This window comes from Podarcis raffonei, chromosome 3 (genome assembly GCF_027172205.1).
Source record: "Podarcis raffonei isolate rPodRaf1 chromosome 3, rPodRaf1.pri, whole genome shotgun sequence".
In the NCBI taxonomy this organism is placed as follows: Eukaryota; Metazoa; Chordata; class Lepidosauria; order Squamata; family Lacertidae; genus Podarcis; species Podarcis raffonei.
The window spans coordinates 23042221-23067678 of record NC_070604.1 but is presented as its reverse complement, the minus strand read 5'-3'; the positions used below and the strand labels follow the sequence as shown (position 1 = coordinate 23067678).

Below are 25458 nucleotides of genomic sequence, written 5' to 3'. Positions count from 1 at the left end.
AGCTGCAGTGACTGTCTCTGGGCAGGTTTTAGAATATAATTAGGTTTCTAGCTATTGCCATTATGCAGTGAGATGAAGTTCAATGGTTTTATGGCAGTCATAAATACGAGGCTTTTATGTGAATTTCCACAAAAATATCATCAATCTCCAAATGCAAACGTCACCTGTGGCTTGCTAATTAAAGAGGTGAAATAATACTACTGTTCCAAAAAAAGGGAAAAAAAGTAGCTCTGATGCCAGTGCTTTCGTAGCATTGCTAAAAATACAAAAGGCAGGGAAGGAGGGAGAGATGACGCAGGTCTGGAAATAGCCAAAAGAAGAAGAGGGGGAAATGGCGTGGGAGGAAGAGGAGGAGGGGGAGAAGGAATAGGCCCTGGATATTACTGCTAAATAAGGAAGCAAAAAGTAGGCAAAATATAATATTCTAAAGAAAAAACATTTCCCATTTCCCATATATAAACTAAAAGGGACGTGGGTGGCGCAGTGGGTTAAACCACAGAGCCTAGGACCTGCCGATCAGAAGGTCAGCAGTTCAAATCCCCACGATGGGGTGAGCTCCCGTTGCTCGGTCCCTGCTCCTGCCCACCTAGCAGTTCAAAGGCACGTCAAAGTGCAAGTAGATAAATAGGTACCGCTCCAGCGGGAAGGTAAACGGCGTTTCCATGCACTGCTCTGGTTCACCAGAAGCGTCTTAGTTATGCTGGCCACGTGACCCGGAAGCTGTACGCCGGCTCCCTCGGCTGATAAAGCAAGATGAGCGCCGCAACCCCAGAGTCGGTCACGACTGGACCTAATGGTCAGGGGTCCCTTTACCTTATATATAAACTAGTTAAACCTCCTAAAGAGTTTACAAAAAATGGAAAGAGTTCACAGAATTGCTGTCTATTACAGAAAGCCTTGGAATGCTTTTTATGTTAGTTGCACCATAAAACCGCCCCGGCGCAGATGAATAGAGGGGAGGTGTGTTTCTGTGTGTGTGTGTGTGTGTGTGTGTGTGTGTGTGTGTGTGTGTGTGTTTTAATATGCTCCTACTACCGTGACTACAACTACTAATCTGTTCAGTTTCAAAGGTGTATTGGACGCTGTACACCACAGAAATGGTGTGCACTTTGTTCAGGGGACGTTAAATCTGCATTTAACGGGCAATGGAGCCTGGGGGGAATAAAAAGGGGTGCTTGTCCTAGAATTGACAAGGAAGATTTCCTAAAAATGTGGCTAGCTGATGAGTCACTAATTATATAATGCCAGAAGTAGGTGGAGCGTACTTCCCATATTGTCCTATAAGTGGTGAAGAGCTGCAGAGGGCAAATGGTCCTTCAGACTCAAGAATGAGTTCTCTGAATTAAGTTGGTGGCTAAAGTTGATGGCAATTTGACACGGTTGCTCTGTGCAGTTGTTTAAGCGGTTTCCAGTGGGGAGCATAATAAGGGAAGGTACTAAAATCTGTGCTTGGCAGCTTTTAGGGCTGTTTGTCCCTCTCTTTCCAGCAAGTCTGCAGGCTGACTATCATGAAGGGTATGTCATGTGTGAACAGTAAGTAGAGACTGGGTGGCATGAAGGAAAAAAGTTGAGGCACTCCCACAACCTAGCAGGTTGATGCCAGCTGCACTTCCCATGTTTAAACCATTTTTCCCAACAGCCCAAAGAGAGCCAGGAGGTTGGGTGCCATTTTTCTACAATATTCCCAATATATAATGTAGCTCTGGGGCATCAGAGCACTGCTGTTGCCTAGCACTACCATGCAAGCCCACAGCAGTAAGAAAGAGCCTGCGAGAGAACATTTTGCCCGAGCCCCCTAATTAAGGTTCAATGCTGCCTTACAGATGCTGGTTGATCATCCCATTGATCCTTTATAACCATAAATTTAACCTGCAAGAAGAAATGTCTGACCTGAAGACCTAATTAGGCCTGTCAGGGTACCCAGTTTGGCCCATGAGGCTGTTTTGGCCAAACTACACCCACCTGATGTCTTATTATGTCAGGTGTGAGGCAGGTAAAGGTGTAGTTTGGCCAAAGGGGGTTTGCAGGCACCACACACATCATTTGGGAAGACAGGCAAACTAATGCCAGTGTACTGGAAGAAGCAAAGATCACCAGTGTCAACACAATGATTCTTCAGCATCAACTTTGTTGGACTGGTCATGTTGTTCGGATGCCAGATTATCGTCTTCCAAAACAACTGCTCTATTCTGAACTTTAAAATGGAAAGCCAAATGCTGGTGGTCAACAAAAGAGGTTAAAAGGCTCTCTCAAGGCAAATCTTTAAAAATGTAGTATAAACACCGACAACTGGGAAACACTGGCCTGCGAGCGCTCCAGTTGGAGAACAGCCTTTACCAAAGGTGTCATGGGCTTTGAAGACGCTTGAACTCAGGACAAAATGGAGAAATGTGCTAAGAGATAGGCACATTTGGCAAACCCTCACCGTGATCAACTCCCGCCCAGAAACCTATGTCCCCCACTGTGGAAGAACATGTGGATCCAGAATTGGCCTCCATAGTCACTTACGGACTCACTGTTAAACCCATTTTTATGGAAGACAATCTTACTCAGCTACAAGTGATCGCCAAAGAGTAGAAGAAGATTCCACTGACCAGCTGAATCTCCACATGGGCAAAAATGGGTCACCTGATATCATGCTATCATCATGACATCATGTGATTGAGAGGTAGATGACTTCATTCACATCTCAGACTTGGCCAATAGGGGGTAGGGGATATATGAATTGGGTTCACCACCAAATCCAGTTCCCTACCCTTGAATCAATCTTCTTTATTTATCACATTGGACTCTCTCACTTGTTAACACCTCACTTGCCTGGTGAAGTGGTTTATAAGGTTATATGTATCTCGCAGCTGTACATATGGAGAGATGCCATTTAAAAAGAAAGAAAGAAAAAGTCCCTTCACCAGGTCTAAGTACTCGTCCTACAAAGAATCTACATCTTCCCAGGCATGTACTTACATCACTGTTGACAACTTCACTGTCATTGATTACAAATCTATAGCTGGCATCAGCTGAAATGCTCTCAGCCTGAAGCCAGAAACGAACTTGGCCTCTGTCCAAAACCTCATAGGTTAATTCAGACTTCAGAGGGATTGCTGGAGGGAAAAGAGCAGAGCACAAAAGCAAACACGTGAAGGATTTTTTTTCCGGTTTCCTTTCTTTTCTGCTTTGGAATAACTTAGCCAAAGATAAGTCCCAGCAGTTTAAAGCTTTTGAGAGTCTTCAGCAACAAACAAGTGAAATGTTATGAAAGCTAAATGGAACCCCTCCATGGTATTTGCACAGATGTGTATTAAAGCTGGTTTTGCATGAGTCAGAGCACAAGCTGAAGTGCATATTTATTGCACTATTTAGGGCTTTTAAATACATAATCCAGCAAATATTAGACATATCCAAGCTGAATCCATTCATCCAAATACATTTGCAGTGGTGAAGAAGATCTCTCTTAAACAGAAACTAATATTTGCATTTAATTAATAGAAGGATAAGCAAGCTGCTCTATTTAAAAAAAAAAACACTTTTCATTACTTTACTCCAATCAACGGAGTGTAAATATATTCCTTCTGGGACTGAATATTAGATTCAGAAGTCCTACTTACTTGGATTTCTGATTTCATGGCTTAGTGTCATCAGACGTTCAAGCTCTGAAATGAAGGGCAATTTTCATGTTTTAATTTATTCTGACAGTCAAAATAAATGTTAAGAACAGTATATGACTCCATAAAGCACTAATAATCTTTTTTTTTCATTTCGGTGAAGAAGATACCTATAAAAAGTCAACTTTTGCAAATGAAAGAATATGAGAAGAGACAGAGAGTTTGAAAAGGGCCGTATACCTCATGCAGAATGTCCCAGGTTCAATCCCTGTCATCTCCAAGACAGACTTGGGGAGACCCCTTTCCGAAATTATAGAATTATTGCAGAATTGTAGAGTTGGAAGGGACCACGAGGGTCATCTAGTCCAACCCTCTGCAATATTTTGCCCAATGTGGGGCTCAAACCCACAACCTTAAGATGAGAGTCTCATGCTCTACCAACTGAGCTATCCAGCCCTGGAGCTCTGCTGCCTGTCAGTGTCAAGAATACTGATTTAGATAGACAAAAGGTCTGCCATGGTTTAAGACGGCTTTCCACATTTCTAAGTTCAGAATGAAATATACTAAAAGCAAAAGGTAAAATGTCCAAAACAAGCAGACCCAGGGGCTGAGTGAGAATGCCACCTTAGGCAGCCGATTTGGAGTGTCATGAAAGGGCAAGAGATTGGTGGTTATTTAAATTACTAGTGTTGTATTTACTGCCAGGGAAGGGTGCTTATGAGATGTGCCAAAATAACACGACTGCCCTTTGTTAAGATGCACTTTGGGTACAATGAAGAAAGGGCATTTGCGGTTCCACCTCTGGATGAAAATTGTCTTGGGCCAGCCCTAATCCAACATCTACGTCTCTCATTTCTCTGCTGAGCTGACCCTGTTCCCTGGTGTCTCCTTATGAAAGGGTCTCCTTTCAGCGTTTGCAAAAGAGAATGAAAGCTGGTGGACAGGAAATGTTTACAAAGATACACAGCAAATGTCAATAAATCCTCATAGAAATTGTGCAAAAGGCTAGGTTCTACATAGCTGGATACAGAGATTAGCCCTACTTAACACATTAGAATTGCTAATGAGAGCTCAGAAAATGGAACTAATTGCACAATGTGCAAATTTGCAAGTAACAAAGAAAAGGCAAAATTAGCAAGTGAAACATCAAGGAAACCCAACAGATAGTTCTATCTCATTTCTAAAATGTATTACATGCATCTAAGGCCCATTCATTTCAACGGTTTCCTAGTTTGTGAGGAAACATGAATCCTAGAGCTTGTGGGATAAATGTAATATAAATGTAATATGATCAATAAGGACTGGGCACCTTAGAATTGTATCCAGAAATAAGCCTATATAAATTATTATTATTATTACCATACGTCTTGCCTTGCAACCTGAGACATATGCCACATGTGTAGATATGTTTTATGTGTTACAAGTCTTTCATTACATGTGTTTTATTATGATGTTTTCATCATCTTTGCTTGTCTGTTAAAATCTGTTTGCTTGTTTGTTTTGTTTTGTTTGTTGGCTATAAACTGAACTTGGCTGAACTTTTGATTTGGATTTGATGCTAACATTAATAATAGTAAATAGTTGTAGTATTGTGGCTCATGAGTTACTGGTACTCTTGACGGTGCAGAGTGTCTTCCATCAGCTTAGGCTGGTGACACAACTATTTGGACAGGGATAACATAGATAGTAATCTATGCTCTGAAAACCTCCAAGTTAAAGTATTGCTTCGAAAACAGTTCGGAAGCTTCAGTTAGTGCATAATATAGCTACCCAACTATTGAGAGGTTCAAAGTGAACAGATCATACAATGCCAATCTGGTTACAACTACACTGGCTGCCTGTATGCTTCTGAGCCCAATTCAAAGTCCTAGCTTTGATCTATAAAGCTCTTTATGGCTCAGGACCCCAATATCTTCTGGAATGCCTCTCCACAGATAAACCTAACTGGCCTCTTAGATCATCTTCTGAGGCCCTTTTCAAGCTCCCCTCTCTGAGGGAAGCTCAGAGGGTTGTGACAAGGGTCTTTTCAGTTGTGGCACCCTATCTGTGGAGTGTTCTCCCCAAGCAAGGTCTACCTTTTCTGACATCTTTTTGGCCTCAGGATATCATTTTTTCCCAGGCTTTTGAAAGACTGAGATGTGAGATGCTGCTGTTTTGTTCCTAATGTGCTGCCAAGCTTATTGTGGTTGTTATGGGGTTAGTCCGTCCCCCCCCCCGATTTTATGATATAATGTATTTATATTTATGTTTTTTAATATGTTGTAAGTCGCTTGGAGACCTTAGTGTACCAAGTGACCATCAAGTCAAATAATTAACAATCAAAGTAGTAGTAGAGCTGGAAAATGATATATCTCTATTGACCTTTCTATTGCTTAAGCAGTATTTAATTATATTAAATGTTTCTTCTTGTTGTTTTTTAAAAAAAGCCAAATTCTAGAATCTGAAAATTTGAAAAAATGTCTTTCCTTAAAAAAATTTAAAGGCTATAAAAGTTTCATGTCCTCTTTGGCATAGAAACAATGAAGGATGAGATGCATACATTTGATTTGGGGGTTAATAAAGTTCCCTGTTTAGCTTTATATAACTCTGCCATGCCCTATAAAGAATACAAGATTATTTTCTTACCTTCTTCATCCATAATAAAACTGGATGAAATACCATCAGTATCGCTAACAGCAACAGCATAGGTTCCTAAATCATCCTTGTCCGGTTTCATAAAATAAAGTTTAGAACTAAAAAATAAAGTACAAAAAAAAAGACAGGTCACTACTTGTTTGCTAAAAGTATCCTGAATTTCAAAGACTTCTTTAAAACAACTGTAGAACTTACTGTTCTCCAACTGTTTCAACTTTATATTTATCATGATCTTCTATCTCTTCATAGAATTTACTCCAAGCAAAATGAGAAGCATCTGAAATTTCTTTGCAGTCAAAGGCAAGGTAAATATTGCCTTCTTCATCCACACCTGCAGTGATTTCCTTAGTGTCTGCAACATATGATTGCCATGAGAAATGTAATTATTAAGGGGATGTATGGGTTCTGTATGGGGGGGGATGAATGTTGATTCAATTAAGAGAGTCTTAAAGTCTGGAATGTTCCTTTAATTAGTTCAATTTGCTGCTGAAGCCAGAGGGAAGAAGCAGCTTACAAACAGAGAGAGCAAACAAGTTTATTTTAAGAGCTTGCAACAGTGGGGAAATGGGGCCATTGCAGAGATATTATTATACCATCTAGCATTCCCACCCAGTGAAGTTTCAGAGACAGGACGGGGTTAGAATTGGGAGGCGGTTTCAGTGTGCCCATGAAAGTAGAAACCAACATAAAGCACAGGGCTTCATCAAGAAGCAAAAATAGCTTTAGGGTTGCACTTTGACCTCTTTGGGTCAAAATAATAAATAGCAAAATAAACTCCACATCTACCCCTTCCAGAGTTTAAAAAGTTACCCCATGTTGTACATATTTGGGCATTTTAGAAGTATAGCGGTCAATAGCATGTCTTCGTACCTGGTCTAGCCTGGACCAGCACAGCTTCAGAAACATCCGAGGGCTTGCCTACACCAGCATCATTCACTGGACGAATTCGAAATACGTAAGATCTGCCCTCATGTAATTCAGTGACCTTAAAAAAATACAGACAATGAAGTGCTTTCAACTAACAGCAAGAAGGGGGGAGATTAGAAGTGACAACATTCCAAATACCACAGCAAATAACTTCCAAGTATTCTCCTTCCTAAGGGACGCGGGTGGTGCTGTGGGTTAAACCACAGAGCCTAGGACTTGCCGATCAGAAGGTCGGCAGTTCAAATCCCCGCAACGGGGTGAGCTCCTGTTGCTTGGTCCCTGCTCCTGCCAACCTAGCAGTTCGAAAGCACATCAAAGTGCAAGTAGATAAATAGGTACCGCTCCGGCGGGAAGATAAACAGCGTTTCCGTGCGCTGCTCTGGTTCGCCAGAAGCGGCTTAGTCATGCTGGCCACATGATCCGGAAGCTGTACGCCAGCTCCCTCGGCCAATAAAGCGAGATGAGCGCCGCAACCCCAGAGTCAGCCACGACTGGACCTAATGGTCAGGGGTCCCTTTACCTTTACTTTTACTCTCCTTCCTTGGAGATGTTTAAGCAGAGGTTGGGTGGCCATCTGTCATGGACGCTTTAGTTGAGATCCCTGCATTGCAGGGGATTGGACTAGATGACCCGGGGGTCCCTTCCAACTCTAAGATTTTCTACCTTTTGATAACGGTGTGATGTTGGCTTCTCGTTGAATGTGAACCATTCTTCTCCTTCCTCCTCCTTGTAGTCCACAAAATATCCACTAACAGGGCTGCTGCCAGTGTAAACAGGCGCTTTCCAGAGAATCACAAGGGATGTATCCCTAACCTCACAGAATGTAAGGTCGTAGGGAGGGCCTAAAGAAGATGGATCATACATGGATGTCAACAAGAGAAATGAAGGAGAAAGCCAGTTCAGTTCACATTTAAAGGCAAACTTCACTCATTAGCACTTTTTAACGTATGCATAAAAATGCATACATTGGTGAAAATAACATACCGAAATGTATTATATTGGGGTGAATTGCTCTGCAAAAATTTGTATATCCACAACGGTTGGTTGATGTCTGTTTTTCACTCTTTAATAGGTGTGGGTTGTTGTTTTTTTGGTTGGTTTTGTTTCTATTGCTGTAAACTGCTTTGACATATTCTTAATGATATAGTAGTATACAAATAATTTTATAAAGAAATAAAATTCCATACAAATGTGTCTATTGAAAGAAATTTTCACTAGCACGCTGCTGAAATTTCATGGGGACTTAAAAAAAAAGAATCACAAATTAATGTGGAAATGTTGAGAACTGAAAATTGGAAGAAGAAAAATTCTCTTAGCAACAAGTTGAAAGAGCAGGCCTGGAAGGAATAGGAACAAAGCCCATTGCTTACTTCAACAATATTAAATTATGTCAGAATTGGATCCACAGTTCAGCCAAAATTCACAGATGGCAAAACTGGAGAGGCCATTTCATTGAATATTCTCTAGGGCGGAACCTGAAATTTCCTGACTGTTCAGGAGGAGCTGAAAAGAAGAGTATTTTCCAAACAGAAAACTCTTTTCTGAGAAATGTCAGTCCAGTCCTAATTACTACCTAGCAAACAGGTTCACCCCCTGTTTTCCTGTACAAGAGTGATACATTAGAATTCAAGAGCATAGATTGCTAAATGGAATTTAGTAGTTTCAATCTGAGGTAAGAGGCATTTCAATGGGAGATTCCATGTGTTCAAACAGTATTTTGTGTGTGTGCGTGCATGCACAAATGCTTCCTTTAAATACAGTTTTAATTTATTACTGTTCTGATGTGCCAACCTGCTCCACTGAGTTTAGAACTAACTTTGTCACCGAATACAAATGATTTCATTAACACTTATATTGATTTTACTGTTTCCACATGAATAGCATGCACAAAATGGAAACTAGTATTCGCCACTGAAGTCCTTCAAGGCAGCAGGTAGTGTTTGAATTTCTGTTGCAAAGGGTTTGTATCAATCTGCTTGTGTTTTGTGAGGAAGTACTTTTCATGGTAATGGAACAACAACAAAAAGGCATGAAGTGAAAGGCTAGAGAAAAATTCAAGGAATGTAATGATATTTCCCTCGAATCCAGCTACAAGCAGGTGCCTTATTCATGTCTTTCTATATTGAGAGGCTGAATCTTTACTTCATGATTTATTTTTCTATAGCTGTCATTGAGAGTTCCAGTGCAACACAGCTTACCACATTAATATTTATATACCCAAATATTAAAATACTCTCATATAAAAAGAACCGCAGCAGGTTTGTGCCACAATTTCCCAACGTAATTCAAACTGCTTTATTCAAATAATGCAGGACAAGCCCATCATTTTCCTGCTTCTAGATGCGTCTATTAAAGACTAAGAGACTAGCCTGAAATTCTGCAAACATGTGCAGAGGCAATAATCCAAAGTGGAAGGTTATAGAAAGGACTCAAAGAAGTAAATAGTGATTCCCTTTTTCTCTCAGCATGATTATAGTCACTTTCTTGAGATTGGAATCTATTTATGGTCAAAAGCTTGAGGCTGAAGACGTATTCCCTTCAAATGAAACAGACAAACAACATTACCTAGAAGCTTCTGTTTGCTTTGATTAATTAGAGAGCTGGGCAAGCTATCTGAAGCTCACCTTGGAAGAACTTGGAAAGTTTCCAGGAATGGAGATAGGAAAATTTGGGTCATTTTTTGAATACTTTTGTTGTTTTTGTTGCAAATGCAGAAACCCTTGGCAGAATGATCATTTTCCTGAGCACTTGGGCCCTGATACTCTGTTAGCCCAAGTGTCAGAGGAATATAGATGGGGAGAGAAAGGAGACCTTGGAACGACGCCTTGCGTGCCGCCATTGTTGCTGCTTCCCTCACTATTTGACAAATAAGGGAAGGAGTAATGGTGTTTCAGTGGGTAAGAAGGCTTTTTTTTGGGGGGTGAGGACTGACAGGGATAGTATGTGGGCATTTTTCCAAGTCCTCAGACTCACTTTGAGAAACAAACTGAGATCTTTTAACTGATTGATTTTTTAAAAAAGATTGCATATCATTTCTGAGTTCATCTAAAGAAAGATTAGGGGCACTCACCCACCAGTTATTGAGCACACTTCTGACAATGTTCTCTCCACTGATGAACTAACCACAGTTTATTCACCAAATGGAAGGGGACATATGTGCCATCTCTAGGGGACCCTAGGTGCCAAGGCACCCACAAAAGTTTCACAGTGGGTGCCCAGCCGGGTGGCCTATGGTGTCGCATGTGTGATGTCACATAGCACCCCAAGGCCTGATGGGCCTCAACACAGCCACTGGAGGCTCTGACGGGGCCCCTCACACCATGTGACGTCATGTGTGTGCCATGTTGGGCTGTGTGTTGCCATGTGATGCCATGCATGTGGCATACTAATACTACTAATAATAATAATTTATTTTACACCCCGCCCATCTGGCTGGGTTTCTCCAGCCACTCTGAGCGGCTTCCAACAAAACACTAAAATACAATAACCTATTAAACATTAAATGCTTCCCTAAACAGGGCTGCCTTTAGATGTCTTCTAAAAGTTTGGTAGTTATTTTTCTCTTTGACATCTGGTGGGAGGGCATTCTAGAAGGCAGGTGTCACTACCGAGAAGGCCCTCTCCCTGGTTCCTGTAACTTGGCTTCTTGCAGCGAGGGAACTGCCAGAAGGCCCTGGGCACTGGACCTCAGTGTCCAGGCAGAACGATGGAGGTGGAGACGCTCCTTCAGGTATACTGGACTGAGGCATGACGTCACACCAACCCACACACCAGGCACCCTCAATGTGGGGCAAAATCTGGCACGCCTGGAAGGGAATGGAGTCATGATTGGCTGTTAACAGCCCACAGAAGAAGAAGAAGAAGAAGAAGAAGAAGAAGAAGAAGAAGAAGAAGAAGAAGAAGAAGAAGAAGAAGAAGAAGAGTAGTAGTAGTAGTAGTAGTAGTAGTAGTAGTAGTTTGGATTTGATATCCCGCTTTATCACTACCCTAAGCAGTCTCAAAGCAGCTAACAATCTCCTTTCCCTTCCTTCCTCACAACAAACACTCTGCGAGGTGAGTGAGGCTGAGAGACTTCAGAGAAGTGTGACTAGCCCAAGGTCACCCAGCAGCTGCATGTGGAGGAGCGGAGACGCAAACCCGGTTCACCAGATTACGAGTCCACCGCTCTTAACCACTACACCACACTGGCTCCCACAGGCCTTGTATTGCTTTCCCCTGATAAACTGTGAAAACCTTTTCTTATGACAAACTGGAGTACTGTGCTTAAAACTCAAACATATTAAATGACGACTGCCATTGTCAAGTGATAACGTTTGAACTGTCACTCATTTTCAAAAATGCATTCCCTTTATGAATGGCCAAACTACTTACCAGGTTCTGGCATTGTCCAAGCCTCACATTTGAAATGCTCGCTGGGTTCAGATGCCTGCCCTATGCCAGCGATATTTGCGGCCGCAATTTTGAATTCATAGTAGGCGTTTTCTGTCAAATCCTCTACCTTTGCAGAACAGTTGACATTAAAAACAAATTTAATGTGGGTAATATTCACATGACCTTCTTAATAGAAGTAAGACATTCAAAATCTTCTCATTTATTGGGAGTTAACTTCCGTAGTGCTTTAACCTAAATAACCAAGTTAATTTAAACAGAAAAAATAGGGAGGAGAGCTCTTTAGCTATTTAAATATGGACAGGTTCCAAAAGAGAAGCAATGGCTGGTCTGTTTAAAATAAAATTTCTAATGGGAAACTCTCCTGTGGGACTTTTAATGGTTGTCTTTTTATAACATGAGATTTTGTTGGCAATAGATAACAGATGAAATAAGCTATTGTCCAGAATCATTCATCAAACAGCAACAAGTAACAGTAAGATGTAGCAAGAAATCAACCACAGCTCAAACATGCTGGTCAATTGTTCCATCCTGTCTTCTGACTTCCAGGAGAAACAAAGCACAAGGTTGGGCTTATCTATACATGCAAACCAACACTTGCCGTTTGTTTCTCCCAAACCAACATGAGCAATTAGTCATGAGCAGATCTTAGCTCATGCTGGTGGTTGTTTGGAGTAAAACAGACCCTAGTTGGCATGTACCACTAAGGCAAGACTTGTGCTTGTGTTTCTCCTGAAAGCAGGCAGGGTGAAGTGGAACAGAAGTGATTGACAGGCATGCACCAGCACACTATTTGTTCATGTTAAACCAAGGTTTATTTCTGACTATGGCTTACTGTTACAGTGGTACCTCAGGTTAAGAACTTAATTTGTTCTGGAGGTCCATTCTTAACCTGAAACTGTTCTTAACCTGAGGTACCACTTTAGCTAATGGGGCCTCCCGCTGCCACCACACCGCCACCACGTGATTTCTGTTCTCATCTTGAAGCAAAGTACTTAACCCAAGGTACTATTTCTGGGTTAGTGGAGTCTGTAACCTGAAGCGTCTGTAACCTGAAGCGTTTGTAACCTGAGGTACCACTGTAGGTGCAAACAGCATCACAGTCTCATCCTGTTCTGAACTTGTCTTTTCCTTTATGCCAGCATGAATAGACCACTATAGAAGCATTGTCTCAATGCAAGAGGAAGGGAGGGAAAACCCAGCCAGATGGGTGGGGTATAAATAATAAATTGTTGTTGTTGTTGTTGTTGTTGTTGTTGTTGTTGTTGTTGTTATCATCATCTCATCCACTTCATGCAACTGCACAATGTGCCCATACAGACAATATGTGCTACTGTTTCTTCTCTTCCAGGCCATATTTTTGGAATGGTTTCATCATAGCCAAAATTACATCTTAAAAATAAAGTGATATTAAGTCTAAATACCAAAGTTTGAAAGCAATACTGACCGTATAAATCCTCTCTTTAATAAGAGAAGAGTTGACTTCATGCCAGTTGTGATGATGTAGCTCTCGTTTGTCTATGTAATAACCCAGAATATTTGACCCACCACTGAATCGTGGAAGCTTCCAGCCAATGGTCATTGAGTGGCCATCACAGTTGAGAAGTGTGAGACCATAAGGAAAGGAGGGGCAGGCTTAAAGAAATCAAGCACATGAAATATTATAACAACGTCCAAATTGAATATGTCACATAATACCAATTTGCTTCTTTTCTACCTATTAGTTGTGTTATGGTGAAATAATGGTTTCAGACTCAGCTAACAAATTTAAGAATATACATAATCCTATGCATGTCTACTCAGAAGCAAGTCTCATAGAGCTCAGTGGGGTCTACCTTAAACACATTATAGGTAAAGAAAGGCTTAACTAAGGCATTATTTCCCATCATCCCTCAATAATACTCTTCCATGTTCCCTTGCGACAGCATTAACATAAAACAGCTAGGTTAATCATCTTCCTTATGTCCTAAAGACCCCAAATATTAGATTGTTCAGAACCTGTTTTAAGTTCCTACCCTTCTTCTTGAGCAACTAAATTCCTTTAATGAGCCAAGCTATCAAGGGTTGTCCTATATTGCTGTGAAGAAGAAGAAGAGAAGAGTTTGGATTTGATATCCCGCCTTTCACTCCCTTTAAGGAGTCTCAAAATGGCTAACATTCTCCTTTCACTTCCTCCCCCACAACAAACACTCTGTGAGGTGAGTGGGGCTGAGAGACTTCAGAGAAGTGTGACTAGCCCAAGGTCACCCAGCAGCTGCATGTGGAGGAGCGGAGACGTCAACCTGGTTCCCCAGATTACGAGACTACTGCTCTTAACCACTACACCACACTGACTCCCCACATCCTACTGGAATGTGCCATGCCATTCCTCACAGGGAAACTTCTGATAATGTGAAACAGTCCCATGCTATTGGGACATGAAGCAGTGAGCTACATGTTATACAGCACATGACAGAGTCACTGCAGGGAGATGGCTCACCGCTTGGATCAGGTAACACATATGCCAGCCCTGTGACACTTGTGAGTACAAAAGAGTTCTCAGTGTGTTTTTGTTGCTGTTACTGAACCTGGATCATTACAAAACATCACTTACTGAGGGCTGCTTGTACTGTTATAGGTTCAGACTCCTGAGAATTTTCACTCATTCCCACTGCATTTGCAGCCTTCACACGAAAGATGTATTTCTCTCCTGTTGCTAAGCCATGCACAGCAAATCTGAAAGAAATGGGGATGGAGGCTGTTACAGGGATTGAATGGAAAGATGTATACGTGGACTATATTACATAATGTGAATTCCTGACCTATATTTGGATCTGATATCCCGCTTTATCACTACCCAAAGGAGCCTCAAAGCAGCTACCATTCTCCTTTCCTTTCCTCCCCCACAACAAACACTCTGTGAGGTGAGTGGGGCTGAGAGACTTCAGAGAAGTGTGAGTAGCCCAAGGTCACCCAGCAGCTGCATGTGGAGGAGCGGAGACGTGAACCCGGTTCACCAGATTACGAGTCTACCGCTCTTAACCACTACACCACACTGGCTCTCATCAAAAGTATGTTCTATGTGAGCAAATTTGACGCATTGTTGAATATAATTTCTGCAACATCTCCCTTCAAACGAGTGGGAAAGATGTACACATTTGATTCTAGCCCTCTTCATAGTTCCTGTGCCCTCAGAGGTTCAGGGGCCAGTGGACCAGGAGAGTGCATTCTCTGTGGCAGCCCTTAAATTGTGGAATTCCCATCCTCACAGGATGCATTCATTCCAAAGTTTCCATCATATGCCAAAGACAGATCTCTTTGCTTTTGGCACTTGAGGTATTTATATTATAGGATCCACCTTATTCTTCTGATATTGTATTTCTATAGTCTGCCCTAGGGCCTAATGGTTAAAAGGAGGCAATAAATGCCGTTAAGTAACAGTAATTACAACAATAACCACTTGTATGGTGTATTCAGTGCTTTTCTTCTAGAAAAATGGTGCTTGAGTACTCCCCGAAAAAGCACTTATATTATTAAGCATCAAATTAATGGGGAAATGAAGAGTTTGGGGTCTAGAGAATAATTTGAAGGTAGCTGAAGCTAAGAAGCTCTGAACCTAGTCAATGTCCATCCAAAATTCATGTAAGGCTCTGAAGCTGTTTGACCAAAGGGCAGATTTTTTTAAAAAAAGGGAAAGAAAGGTAATAAATCAAACCATCACAATTCCCTTTACCTGTTATAGCCAATGGGCTTATGGTTACAAGGTTCCCAGTGATTCGATCCTGCCACAGAACAGTCAATGTAGTAGCCAAACAGGTCTTCTTCATGTTTTGGCTTGTCCCACTGGACAACAACAGAGGTTTTTGTGTTTCTTGTTGCCACGATACGTCCCGGAGCAGAAGGAACAACTGTGCCACAAGAAAAGAAGGTTTTGTTTGTAACTATTTGCATATCAACATATAGCCAGCTTACCCGCCAGCTCTTGGTACACCAACAAATAACTACTTAGCACACAATATCCCAGTTGCTGAACCAGCACAATACCAATGCAATAGAGCCCAAAGCTAAGCACTTTTCAGTCCTAGCAATTTTAATGGGGAAGTGTGATGATGCCAATGTCTGGAAATAATGCGTTCAAGATACCCTCTCAGCTTATAATGCCTAGATGTGTTCCAAAGAGAGATTCTTTGTCCTAAAATTTGTACTGTTCTTGGAATTCAAAATGAGACTGGATGCTTACAGACGCTCTATTTTGGATGGGATTCAATCACATACCAGGAAATTCAGGCTGCACGATTAAAGAAGATCTGGTGCTCTTTCAAAACAAACCTGCTTCCCCCAAATGTTAGACTTTTTGCAGTAAGGAAAGTGATGGGGAAATGCACTGAATAGTGTGGGGTAGCACTTGCTTGACAAACTGTGGTCTAATTTCCTACAAAAAAGAATCAGGATGAATGTTCATTAAGTAGCCTGTGTAGTCTAATCTCTCCATGAGCAAATTAGGATAAATGCTCAATAAACAGGTTGTCTGGAAGTGACCTATGTTGTGTTTACATGCTAATTTTGTGCCTATGCAGTCTTTGCTAATCAGAGTGGGTGATCAAACCCAGCAGCCACTGTTGACAAATGCTCAGAAGTTGATTACTATAAACCCCTAACCCCAATGGAATTATCTTTGATTGCTGTACTTCACTAGAACTTTTTAAAATGGGAAACTCATTTGCAGAAGAACATCTTGGCTCCTGAGCAATCAATTGGCCCAGGAACTTCCAAGATCAAAAAAGCCAGGGACGTCTCAAAGGCATGCAGCATGTAAATGTGACCTTTAAAGTTATTCATGGGGAAAGGTATTTACAGAAATTAGCAAAATCTCAAAACAGGATGTACAAGGTAATCCATACCTAGGTTTATTAACAAACTTCAAAGATACCCAACTTAAATTATGACACAAGGAACTTATTACTTTTCTTTTCGTTGTGGCACAATTGCTTGTAACAAAATGGGAAATGACTTGATCCCCTACACATCACACGATGGAAACAGAATATATGGACAATTGCTTTATCTGAGAAACTAAGAGAGTGGACGTGGGTGGTGCTGTGGGTTAAACCACAGAGCCTAGGGCTTGCCGATTAGAAGGTCGGCAGCTCGAATCCCCATGACGGGGTGAGCTCCCGTTGCTCGGTCCCAGCTCCTGCCAACCTAGCAGTTCAAAAGCATGAAGTGCAAGTAGATAAATAGGTACCGCTCCAGCAGGAAAGTAAACGACATTTCCGTGGACTGCTCTGGTTCGCCAGAAGCGGCTTAGTCATGTTGGCCACATGACCCAGAAGCTGTACACCAGCTCCCTCGGCCAATATAGCGAGATGAGCACCACAACCCCAGAGTCGTCCACTACTGGACCTAATGGTCAGGGGTCCCTTTACCTTTACCTTTAACTAAGAGAGTACATGCACAGGATGATGTATGTATCCGATGAGTGGCACACACCAACTAGGCATATATATTTATTGGGAAATTTGAAACATTTGTCTACTGTTTTGAGTGTGAAGGGAAGATGGCTCTGCTTCTACATAGGGAAGACTGAGAGGAAAGGAGCTGCACCATGGCAACAGGTCGCTCCTCCTGAGTAGTAGCTCCCATCAATCTGGTGCCAATCTACTGTCTCAACCATCACTGAAGCTGCCTTCGCTTGACCCACAGAACCTAAGGCGCATTGTGAGAATGTGTTTCCATCCCATAAAGGCTGTGTTGGATGCAAAATTTAGGAATTTTCTCATGTTTATGCATTTGTTATTTTTTATATCAGGCACTTCCTGCAATCAGGAACACAAGATAGCTAACACTGGCTAAATAAAACAAAGATTCAATAAGAAAACCATAGTTAAAACCACAACGTCATACTGTTGTCCTGACTTGGTTGAAAATAGAGATAAGCAGAATTCACTCATTGTAAATCATGTGCTTATTTCTTTTCCCTTGAAACTTTAACTGGGCTTAACTGTAGCTGAATCCTGCCCCACTAGCATTACAACAATTTTACTCTAGTTTGGTAGACAGAAACACCGATACAAATATACAAATGCTAAACAGCAATGCTGATTAAATTGTCATATAACTCCTCTTAAAAAGGTAGGAAGGTGAGATAGACATATCTCTCTCTCTTTCTCGTGTGTGTGTGTGTGTGTGTGTGTGCGTGTGTTACTATAAGAGAGAAGTCAGACCTCAATTTCTATGTCTTATCAGAAGAATATAATTTGAAGAGCTCTAGTTGCTAGGCAATATCCGGTCCATGGGCATGACTATGGATTTTGGTTGGGAGAATGATGAGTTGCCTCACAGACTCACAATCACCTTTTAAATTTTGCCATATACATGCTATGCACATTCTTGAACTTGCTAGCAGAACATTCTACTTTTCAGCGCCAACAACACCCCAATATCACTTTTTGTTAACGTTTTAAAACCGACTTACCAATGGACTCTTGTGCTTGAATAGGAGGTGTTATTTCTGAAGGATCACTGATCCCATGCTTGTTTGCTGACAAAACTCGGAAAACATATGATTTCCCTTCAGCAAGGTCAAACACTGCATAGCGGGGAGATCTCACAGCCACTTGAGCGTTGACCCTCTGCCAGCTTCCACTGCCAACCACAGACTATTCGAAAATAAATAAATGAGTGTGATTATCACTACTTTGTAAAGGTTGTAGAAAAAGGTCCTTGAAATGCTTAGATCACTAAACCATCAGCACAAATCCTTATTGTTTCCAGATAGTCAGCTGCCAACTATCCCATTCGTTATCTGTCTAATATGGGATCACTAAGCATGGATTCATGCCAAATAGAATGTAACGTGAGCCTTTTCTTTTACCTTGCAGGAGCTTGTCTGTTTGAAGTCTGTCATCAATAAGGGAATTATAAAAGCAGAGAGATTTTGTTTGCGTGTGCATGCATGTGTGTGTATGTGTGAATAATAATAATCATCTTAAAACAGCTGCTCCTCAAACAGGATTATTGTTTCCCAGAGTCTGGAAATTGTTTGCAGCAATCTGAGAATGAACTACTTTGTGAGCATTGCTCAGTCCTGATAACGGTGGTATTGCTACTGTTTTACTGTCCTTGTGATTATTAAGAATTAAGTAGGTTTATGCACATCCCTTGAAGTAAGCCCCACTAAACTCAATAGAGATTACTTCTGAGTAAATATATATATAAAAGCTTGCGTTGCTAGTCACCTGAACTGGTTTTTTCCTATTGCACTCCGTATTGTGCCATAAGGGGATTCTCTTTTCTCCTGAGTATGTTCACTGAAAAAAGGGACGCGGGTGGCGCTGGGGTTAAATCACAGAGCCTAGGACTTGCCAATCAGAATAATAATAATAATAATAATAATAATAATAATAATAATAATAATTTATTATTTGTACCCCGCCCATCTGGCTGGGTTTCCCCAGCCACTCTGGGCGGCTTCCATAGAAACCAAAAATACACTAAAATGTCACACATTAAAAACTTCCTTATGATGTCTTCTGAATGTCAGGTAGTTATTTATCGCTTTGACATCTGATGGGAGGGCATTCCACAGGGCAGGTGCCACTACCGAGAAGGCCCTCTGCCTGGTTCCCTGTAGCTTTGCTTCTCGCAATGAGGGAACCGCCAGAAGGCCCTCGGCGCTGGACCTCAGCGTCCGGGCAGAACAATGGGGGTGGTGACGCTCCTTGAGGTATACTGGGCCGAGGCCATTTAGGGCTTTAAAGGTCAACACCAGCACTTTGAATTTGAAAGCAGAAGGTCGGCAGTTCAAATCCCCGCAACGGGGTGAGCTCCCGTTGCTCGGTCCCTGCTCCTGCCAACCTAGCAGTTCGAAAGCACGTCAAAGTGCAAGTAGATAAATAGGTACCGCTCTGGCGGGAAGGTAAACAGCGTTTCTGTGTGCTGCTCTGGTTCGCCAGAAGCGGCTTAGTCATGCTGGCCTCATGACCTGGAAGCTGTACGCCGGCTCCCTTGGCCAATAAAGGGAGATGAGCGCCGCAACCCCAGAGTCGGTCACAACTGGATCTAATGGTCAGGGGTCCCTTTACCTTTACCTTTATGTTCACTGAAAATAGGAAAGCAGGCACCAAACCTTGCCAAGAAAAGGAATTGGCGAATTTTCCTTTGGGAAGCAGAAACACTCAGGGCAAGTGGTTAGTCAAGGCACTTCCATCCTCACAAACTCTTTCTAACAGGAAGGCAAAGCTTTCACGGTTTCTCAGTGGTACATCAAATATAACTCTCACTTGTTCTCAATCTAGACCAGGCCAACCAAACCCTGAAAAAGCACTTTATTTTGAATGCATTGTGTTTTTCTGTTGGCCACGATAAAAAAAATCAAAGTAACAAAACATTATATTTTTCTGGTCTTTTTCATCTTCCTCCTGCCTAGACTGGTTTGCTAATTCTATTGTTTTGCTTGCTGAAACCGGGGAAACTATCTGAAACGAAAGGGTATGTGGCCATGAAATGCCTTACAGCTGAATGCAACTATACGGCACAGTACCTTCTCAATGAAATATGATAATGGCTCTTTGCCACGGGGAACAGGTGGATCCCAGCTGAGTACGACATATGTTTTGCTGGTTTCTGAAGCGTGTACGTTGGTGGGAGGTCCTGGAATCTTAACATCGCCTAGAGGAGCAATAAACTCAGTAAGTGTTAAATGCCAGATTAACCTCCCAGGTCAGCGCTTATTTGAGAGCTTGTCTTCCTGAACTCCCTCGCTAGAGTGCATTGCTTGGCTATTAAGGGCTATAGTATCAGCTTTACAGTTTATTAAAGTTGCTTCATTTCTATTTTAAGACATCCAAGCAAGCCAATTAAAAGGGAAGGATTGATTTTTCACAGGCAGTGTTAAAAAAAACACACAAAAATCTGAAGAGGGAACAAAAAAAAAATCCATGTGTATTCGTCTCACAAGATCTTTGTTCTACTTTGATCACGTTTGAATCACTTTAATCTGCTGTACTAAATGGCTTGATAAAGTCTTCATGCTTTATGCAGATGTGAGACAGAGCTGATCAAAGACAGGAGCCCAAAAGCTTCCGCCCCTGAAAAAATGAGCAAGGAGGAAAATTCGCATGAAAGATCACAGCAATTAAGTATAAAACAGTACAGGTAAAGCACAGAGTAACGGAATAAATATCTCTTCTACACCAGGAATGTTAACGAGAACCAATGACACATACAGCATAGGAATGGAGAAATGAGTCTCCAATCACCTTTGCCCTCAAATTCCCAACAAGCAACAATCTAAGACTTCCTAATTTGGGAAAACTGAGAGATGACAGAGATCAGAGTGACTGCCCACACTGCCTTAGTTTGCCCAACCCATGCTTGTAAATCAGCAAAAGTGTCTGATATTGTTCCCACCTCATTCCCTATCTTGTCCTGAAGGGTGCAACTAGAATTTAGGCAAGATGACTGAATGCTGTCAAAAATAGTAAACCCTTCCTCATCTTTCTCTTGCAATGCCTAGTAAGAAAAGGGTAAGATGCGACATCATCACATTTCCTGTTTCCATGCCTCTGCATGCACAGAAATGGAGATGGGGAAAAGGGACTTAGGGTGCATTGCATATTTTGAATTTCCAAAATATAGGGTCATGGGCAGCAGAGGGAATCAACACCCAGATGGAATGCTCAAAGGATAAACACGCAAGGCTGTTTGTCCATTTCTACTGCATTTGCCCCTTTGTTTTTCTGGGCAAAGATATCACACCCCTCATTGTGACCATATCAATCAATCTTTATTACGGTCCAGAGACCCATCAAATCATTACAAAGCAATGCACAATTCAGACAGCCTACCTCCAGGTTAAATAAGCATTTTGTTCAGACTTAAAGATAGGAATCATTGGTTCTTGCAACCACCGATAAAAACTTCACCAGTACTAATGTTCTAACGTTTGTCCGGTCTTCCAATAGGAACCTGACATAGTGAGCCTCTGATTTTCCCGGGAAAGGTACCAGCAAGGGCAATATCAGTTCAGCCCTGGCTTGCTCATATTTCACACAGCGCAGCAAAATATGTTTTATGGAATCGATGTCTTGAGCAAACGAGCAAAGCATTGTGACCATAGCTCCCGCTTCCTTTTGGAATCCAACCCCTGAGACATCCAACAGGAAGAAAGACTCCATCACACAGAGAGAAGACTTCTAGAGTGACTCCTATTAAAAATTGTAAGACACACAGGCCATGGTTTTCTTTGAGTGCATGAAGGTGCTCTGACCTTTAGCATCCCTGTTGTGAAAACCCTGCTTCAGTTTAGAACAGTCATGCCAATGAGAACTGCAATGGTTCAGTCCCAGACTTTTTCTATGCCTGTAGGCTCCACAGTCAAAGAAGCAGAAAGGAGTTGGTATCTTTGGACACTTGCAGAATTCAAGATTTGCAAAATCCAGTATAAACTGGCCTGATCTGTATCTCCCAGATTAGTGTGATCATAATATAGGTATACACTGGATTTTACAGTTCTCTGAATATTGCAAAATTTCAGCTCAAAAAAAATATGTTGGGATAAAATATATTTAGATATGTGCATTTTGAGAGAAAACGTGTTCAAAAATATGTTTATATATGTATGTATGTAATTATGCAGTTTTAAAAAAAGAAATCACACAAATTAATGTGGAAATAGAAGTGAATACATATGGAAGTGAAATGGGCTACAGTCACTAGAGGTTCCCTAGTATTTGAGAATTGCTACTAGAAACATGCCCCTGAAAGAAGGATCCCCTCCACAAAAATTCATGAAAACCCCTATTTCTAGCCCCTTGGATTCCCCACCCCCTTGTCTATCAGTGCTGCTACCCACATTTATGTGATTGGTTTTATGGACTAGAAATAAACTGGTCCATCTTTCCATACATCTGCTCTGTGAAGGCATACTGACACTGATTCGACAGACTTAAACTATTCTAACAGCCTGGAATTATAGTTCAGGTGGGGCGGGGGGAATGAATACTTAGCACCACCACAAACTTTAGTTCCCAGGATCCTTTGAGGTCAACCATGATAGTGGAAGTGGTGTCACAGATGTAGCCTGATAGTGCAGCAATTGCTTACTTCCTTCAATATTCAGAGCTGCAGTGTTGCAAGAGGCCGGGTTCTTGTCTATGTGTGTACAGGTGCATATATTTAGCTCTGCATTAAATAGGCAAGAGGAATGAGACTTCATTGGGTGGGAAACACACAAAGACAAGCGGAGGAAAACTGAAAGACAACCAGGGGCAAGAAAATCCTAAATAAATGGCAGCAGGGGAGCAGAGGTACAAAGGCACTAATTACGAACATACCTTCAAGGTCATCTTGGTAGATTACAATCTGTTTGTCTCCTTCCAGATGAATAGCTGAAGATCAAAACAGACATTTATTCTTTTATTCAGCTCTGCATGCTATCTGAATGCTTTTGCATTTTCTAAAGATTACATTTATTCAAAAGCCACCATCATTTTTATGCACCACTATTTGCTAATACCGCTCAGAAGTGTGGAATTTTTTTACATCTGGATTCTCATTCAGGGTTACAATTGTTGTCTTCACTGGTCTGATTTTATTGATTCAGATGAGGGTTGGGATGACGAGGTATCACCACCAAAAATGAAGTAATATTCTTGTTGTTGTTGTTGTTGAGAGATGAGCGCCACACCCCATAGTCGCCTTTGACTGGACTTAACCGTCCAGGGGTCCTTTACCTTACCTTGTTGTTTTTAAAAAAGATGAAAGTAATGATCTGACTAGGAAATATCTTAGCCTCTCTTAAAATAGGAGACTTTGGGGTCATCCAATCAAATTAATAATTCAGAAGAAATGAAAATTAAGTACTTTAAAGAACATCATGTTGTTTATGGATTTTGTGGTAGTGTTGCTGTTAGATGTCTTTTTGAAAAAGCTTAGGGTGAGAAATGGAAGATAATTCTATCAGATTACAAGCCATAATAGCTAAGAACAGAATCCCATGTTATATATTATCATCATCATATTGGAATCACATATTATTATCAGATTTTGGGAGGACAAGCAACACGAAATGCCTGTCTTCAGCATGGATGGTTTGTTAGTCTACCATAGACATTGGGTTACCTACTGTTAGAAATAGATGGCTACTTTGCCTGATTTAGGCAATTCTTGTGTACTCAGGTTTGAACTCAAGAACACCTCCTTAGATAGCTTACATAAATTGCAAGATGAAGTTGAATTAGATTGTTGCAAAAATCATTTTTATAAGGACCTCAGCTTTGTCTAACTGATGAAAGCAATCACTGTAAAAGGGATTGAAGCTAGCAATTTATAACAGAGGTAAAGTTCTTCAAAATTAAACATGTCCTGTTAGTTATTGCTTTGTTATAAGTTAAATAGAAACAAAACAGAACAAAAGCTGTTTTAAGAGCCCCAGACAAATGAAAATCACTCCTTGCTGTCTGGGCAAGAGTTAAGCATCATCCATAGAGGAATCTACAAATGATACCAGATTAGTTATATTTTTACTTGAAATAGTCAAGAGGAGTTTCAAAGGCTTTCAAATATGCAGAGGGAAGAGGCAGGAGAAAGAGCTTACTGGCTGTAGAAAACTATTCTGATGTACGGGTTGAGTACTATATCTGAAAAATCAATTTTGAATGTTGAAATAATACAAATAAAAGGAACCCATTTAGATCATAGAGTGCACCTTTTAATTCTGACAGCAAGAAAGCCAAGCATATCAAGGTTGGTGCTCCCTTGTGTTATCGTTAGCTAGTGAAGATAATAGGGGGAACAGACCTCTCCACTCCCCCACAAAAAAAATCTCCTTCTGCTTTAAAAAAAAACCCTTTCAAATATTAAGTTACAATGCAATTCTCAACATTTTTATACAAGCAGAAGTCCTGTTGGAATCAGTGGGACATACCTCTTAGTAAATATGTGTAAGGTTGTGTTATGCACTGAAGTTCTCACCCTGGGCCAGCAGGGGGATACTGTAGATAGTTATGCAAATAAGGGATTGGAAGTGACGTTCAGTGATTGGATAGTTTTAGAAAGTTGTTACAGTAACGTTGTACTGGAGCTCTATATAAGCAGGCTGACTGAACCCTTCAGTTCAGTTCTATCCTGGCCTGTGAATAAACAAGAGCTGCTTGAAGAATCGCTGTATCATCTGATATGTTCACCCACAACTTAACAGGTTGCAGCTTGAATAAATGCTGAAGAGTTCTTTCATTCACATGTTACTTACTTTGCAATCTTTCCAAGTCAACGGGGTCCAGAGCTGCCACTGCTTCAGAGATTCTAGATGGCCTGCTGATGCCAGCCTGGTTGACTGCCCTCACACGGAATGTGTAGGAACGCCCTTCAAACAGCCCAGTCACTGGATATTTGCAGATTTTAACAGGAGCATCATTGCACTGAACCCAGTTTTCAGTACCCACTTCACATCTGGGTTTTGGAAAGGGACAAAAAGACAAGGGGAAGAAAAAGCTTTCCAACGTTTCGTAACAGCCAACTAATGCCGAAGACGAAATACTTCTCTGTGACAAGGATCCCACACTGTTCCAGGAACATGTAACAAAATGGAATGGCAAAACCATGCATATAATTCCTCTTACGTGGTTTATTAGGGTTGTTGAAGACATGTATGTTATTTCTTGCCATACACATCCATGCTGAATGTGGAGTCTGGTCAGTGACTTTAGAAACACTGGGCAGCAAAACAGGGTTCTGCTGTAAGATAAGGTACTAATGGAGTGTTATAAATCCTTATAAAAGTCCACGGAGCTGACACACATTCAGGTGTGATTTATCATAGAATTGTAGAGTTGGAAGAGACCACATGGGTCCCTTGCAATGCAGGAATTTTTTGCCCAAGGTGGGGCTTGAACCCACCACCCTAAGATTAAGAGTTTCATGCTGA

The 25458-nt window shown here is 41.3% G+C and overlaps 1 protein-coding gene across 1 annotated transcript in view; it reads right to left on the bottom strand.

Annotated features, from left to right (window-relative positions):
* Window positions 1-25458, bottom strand: part of MYOM2 (myomesin 2) — an 83202-nt gene that overhangs the window by 21457 nt on the left and 36287 nt on the right. Inside the window, exons 12-25 of the mRNA XM_053380816.1 lie at window positions 24784-24983; window positions 22868-22921; window positions 20074-20201; window positions 18007-18190; window positions 15265-15439; window positions 14146-14267; window positions 13000-13187; window positions 11535-11661; window positions 7827-8005; window positions 7107-7221; window positions 6432-6588; window positions 6228-6334; window positions 3606-3650; window positions 2965-3101 (exon numbers count right to left, since the gene is read on the bottom strand). Of these exons, the coding sequence (XP_053236791.1) occupies window positions 2965-3101; window positions 3606-3650; window positions 6228-6334; window positions 6432-6588; window positions 7107-7221; window positions 7827-8005; window positions 11535-11661; window positions 13000-13187; window positions 14146-14267; window positions 15265-15439; window positions 18007-18190; window positions 20074-20201; window positions 22868-22921; window positions 24784-24983 (1918 nt within the window). The remainder of the gene's footprint in view (window positions 1-2964; window positions 3102-3605; window positions 3651-6227; window positions 6335-6431; window positions 6589-7106; window positions 7222-7826; window positions 8006-11534; window positions 11662-12999; window positions 13188-14145; window positions 14268-15264; window positions 15440-18006; window positions 18191-20073; window positions 20202-22867; window positions 22922-24783; window positions 24984-25458) is intronic.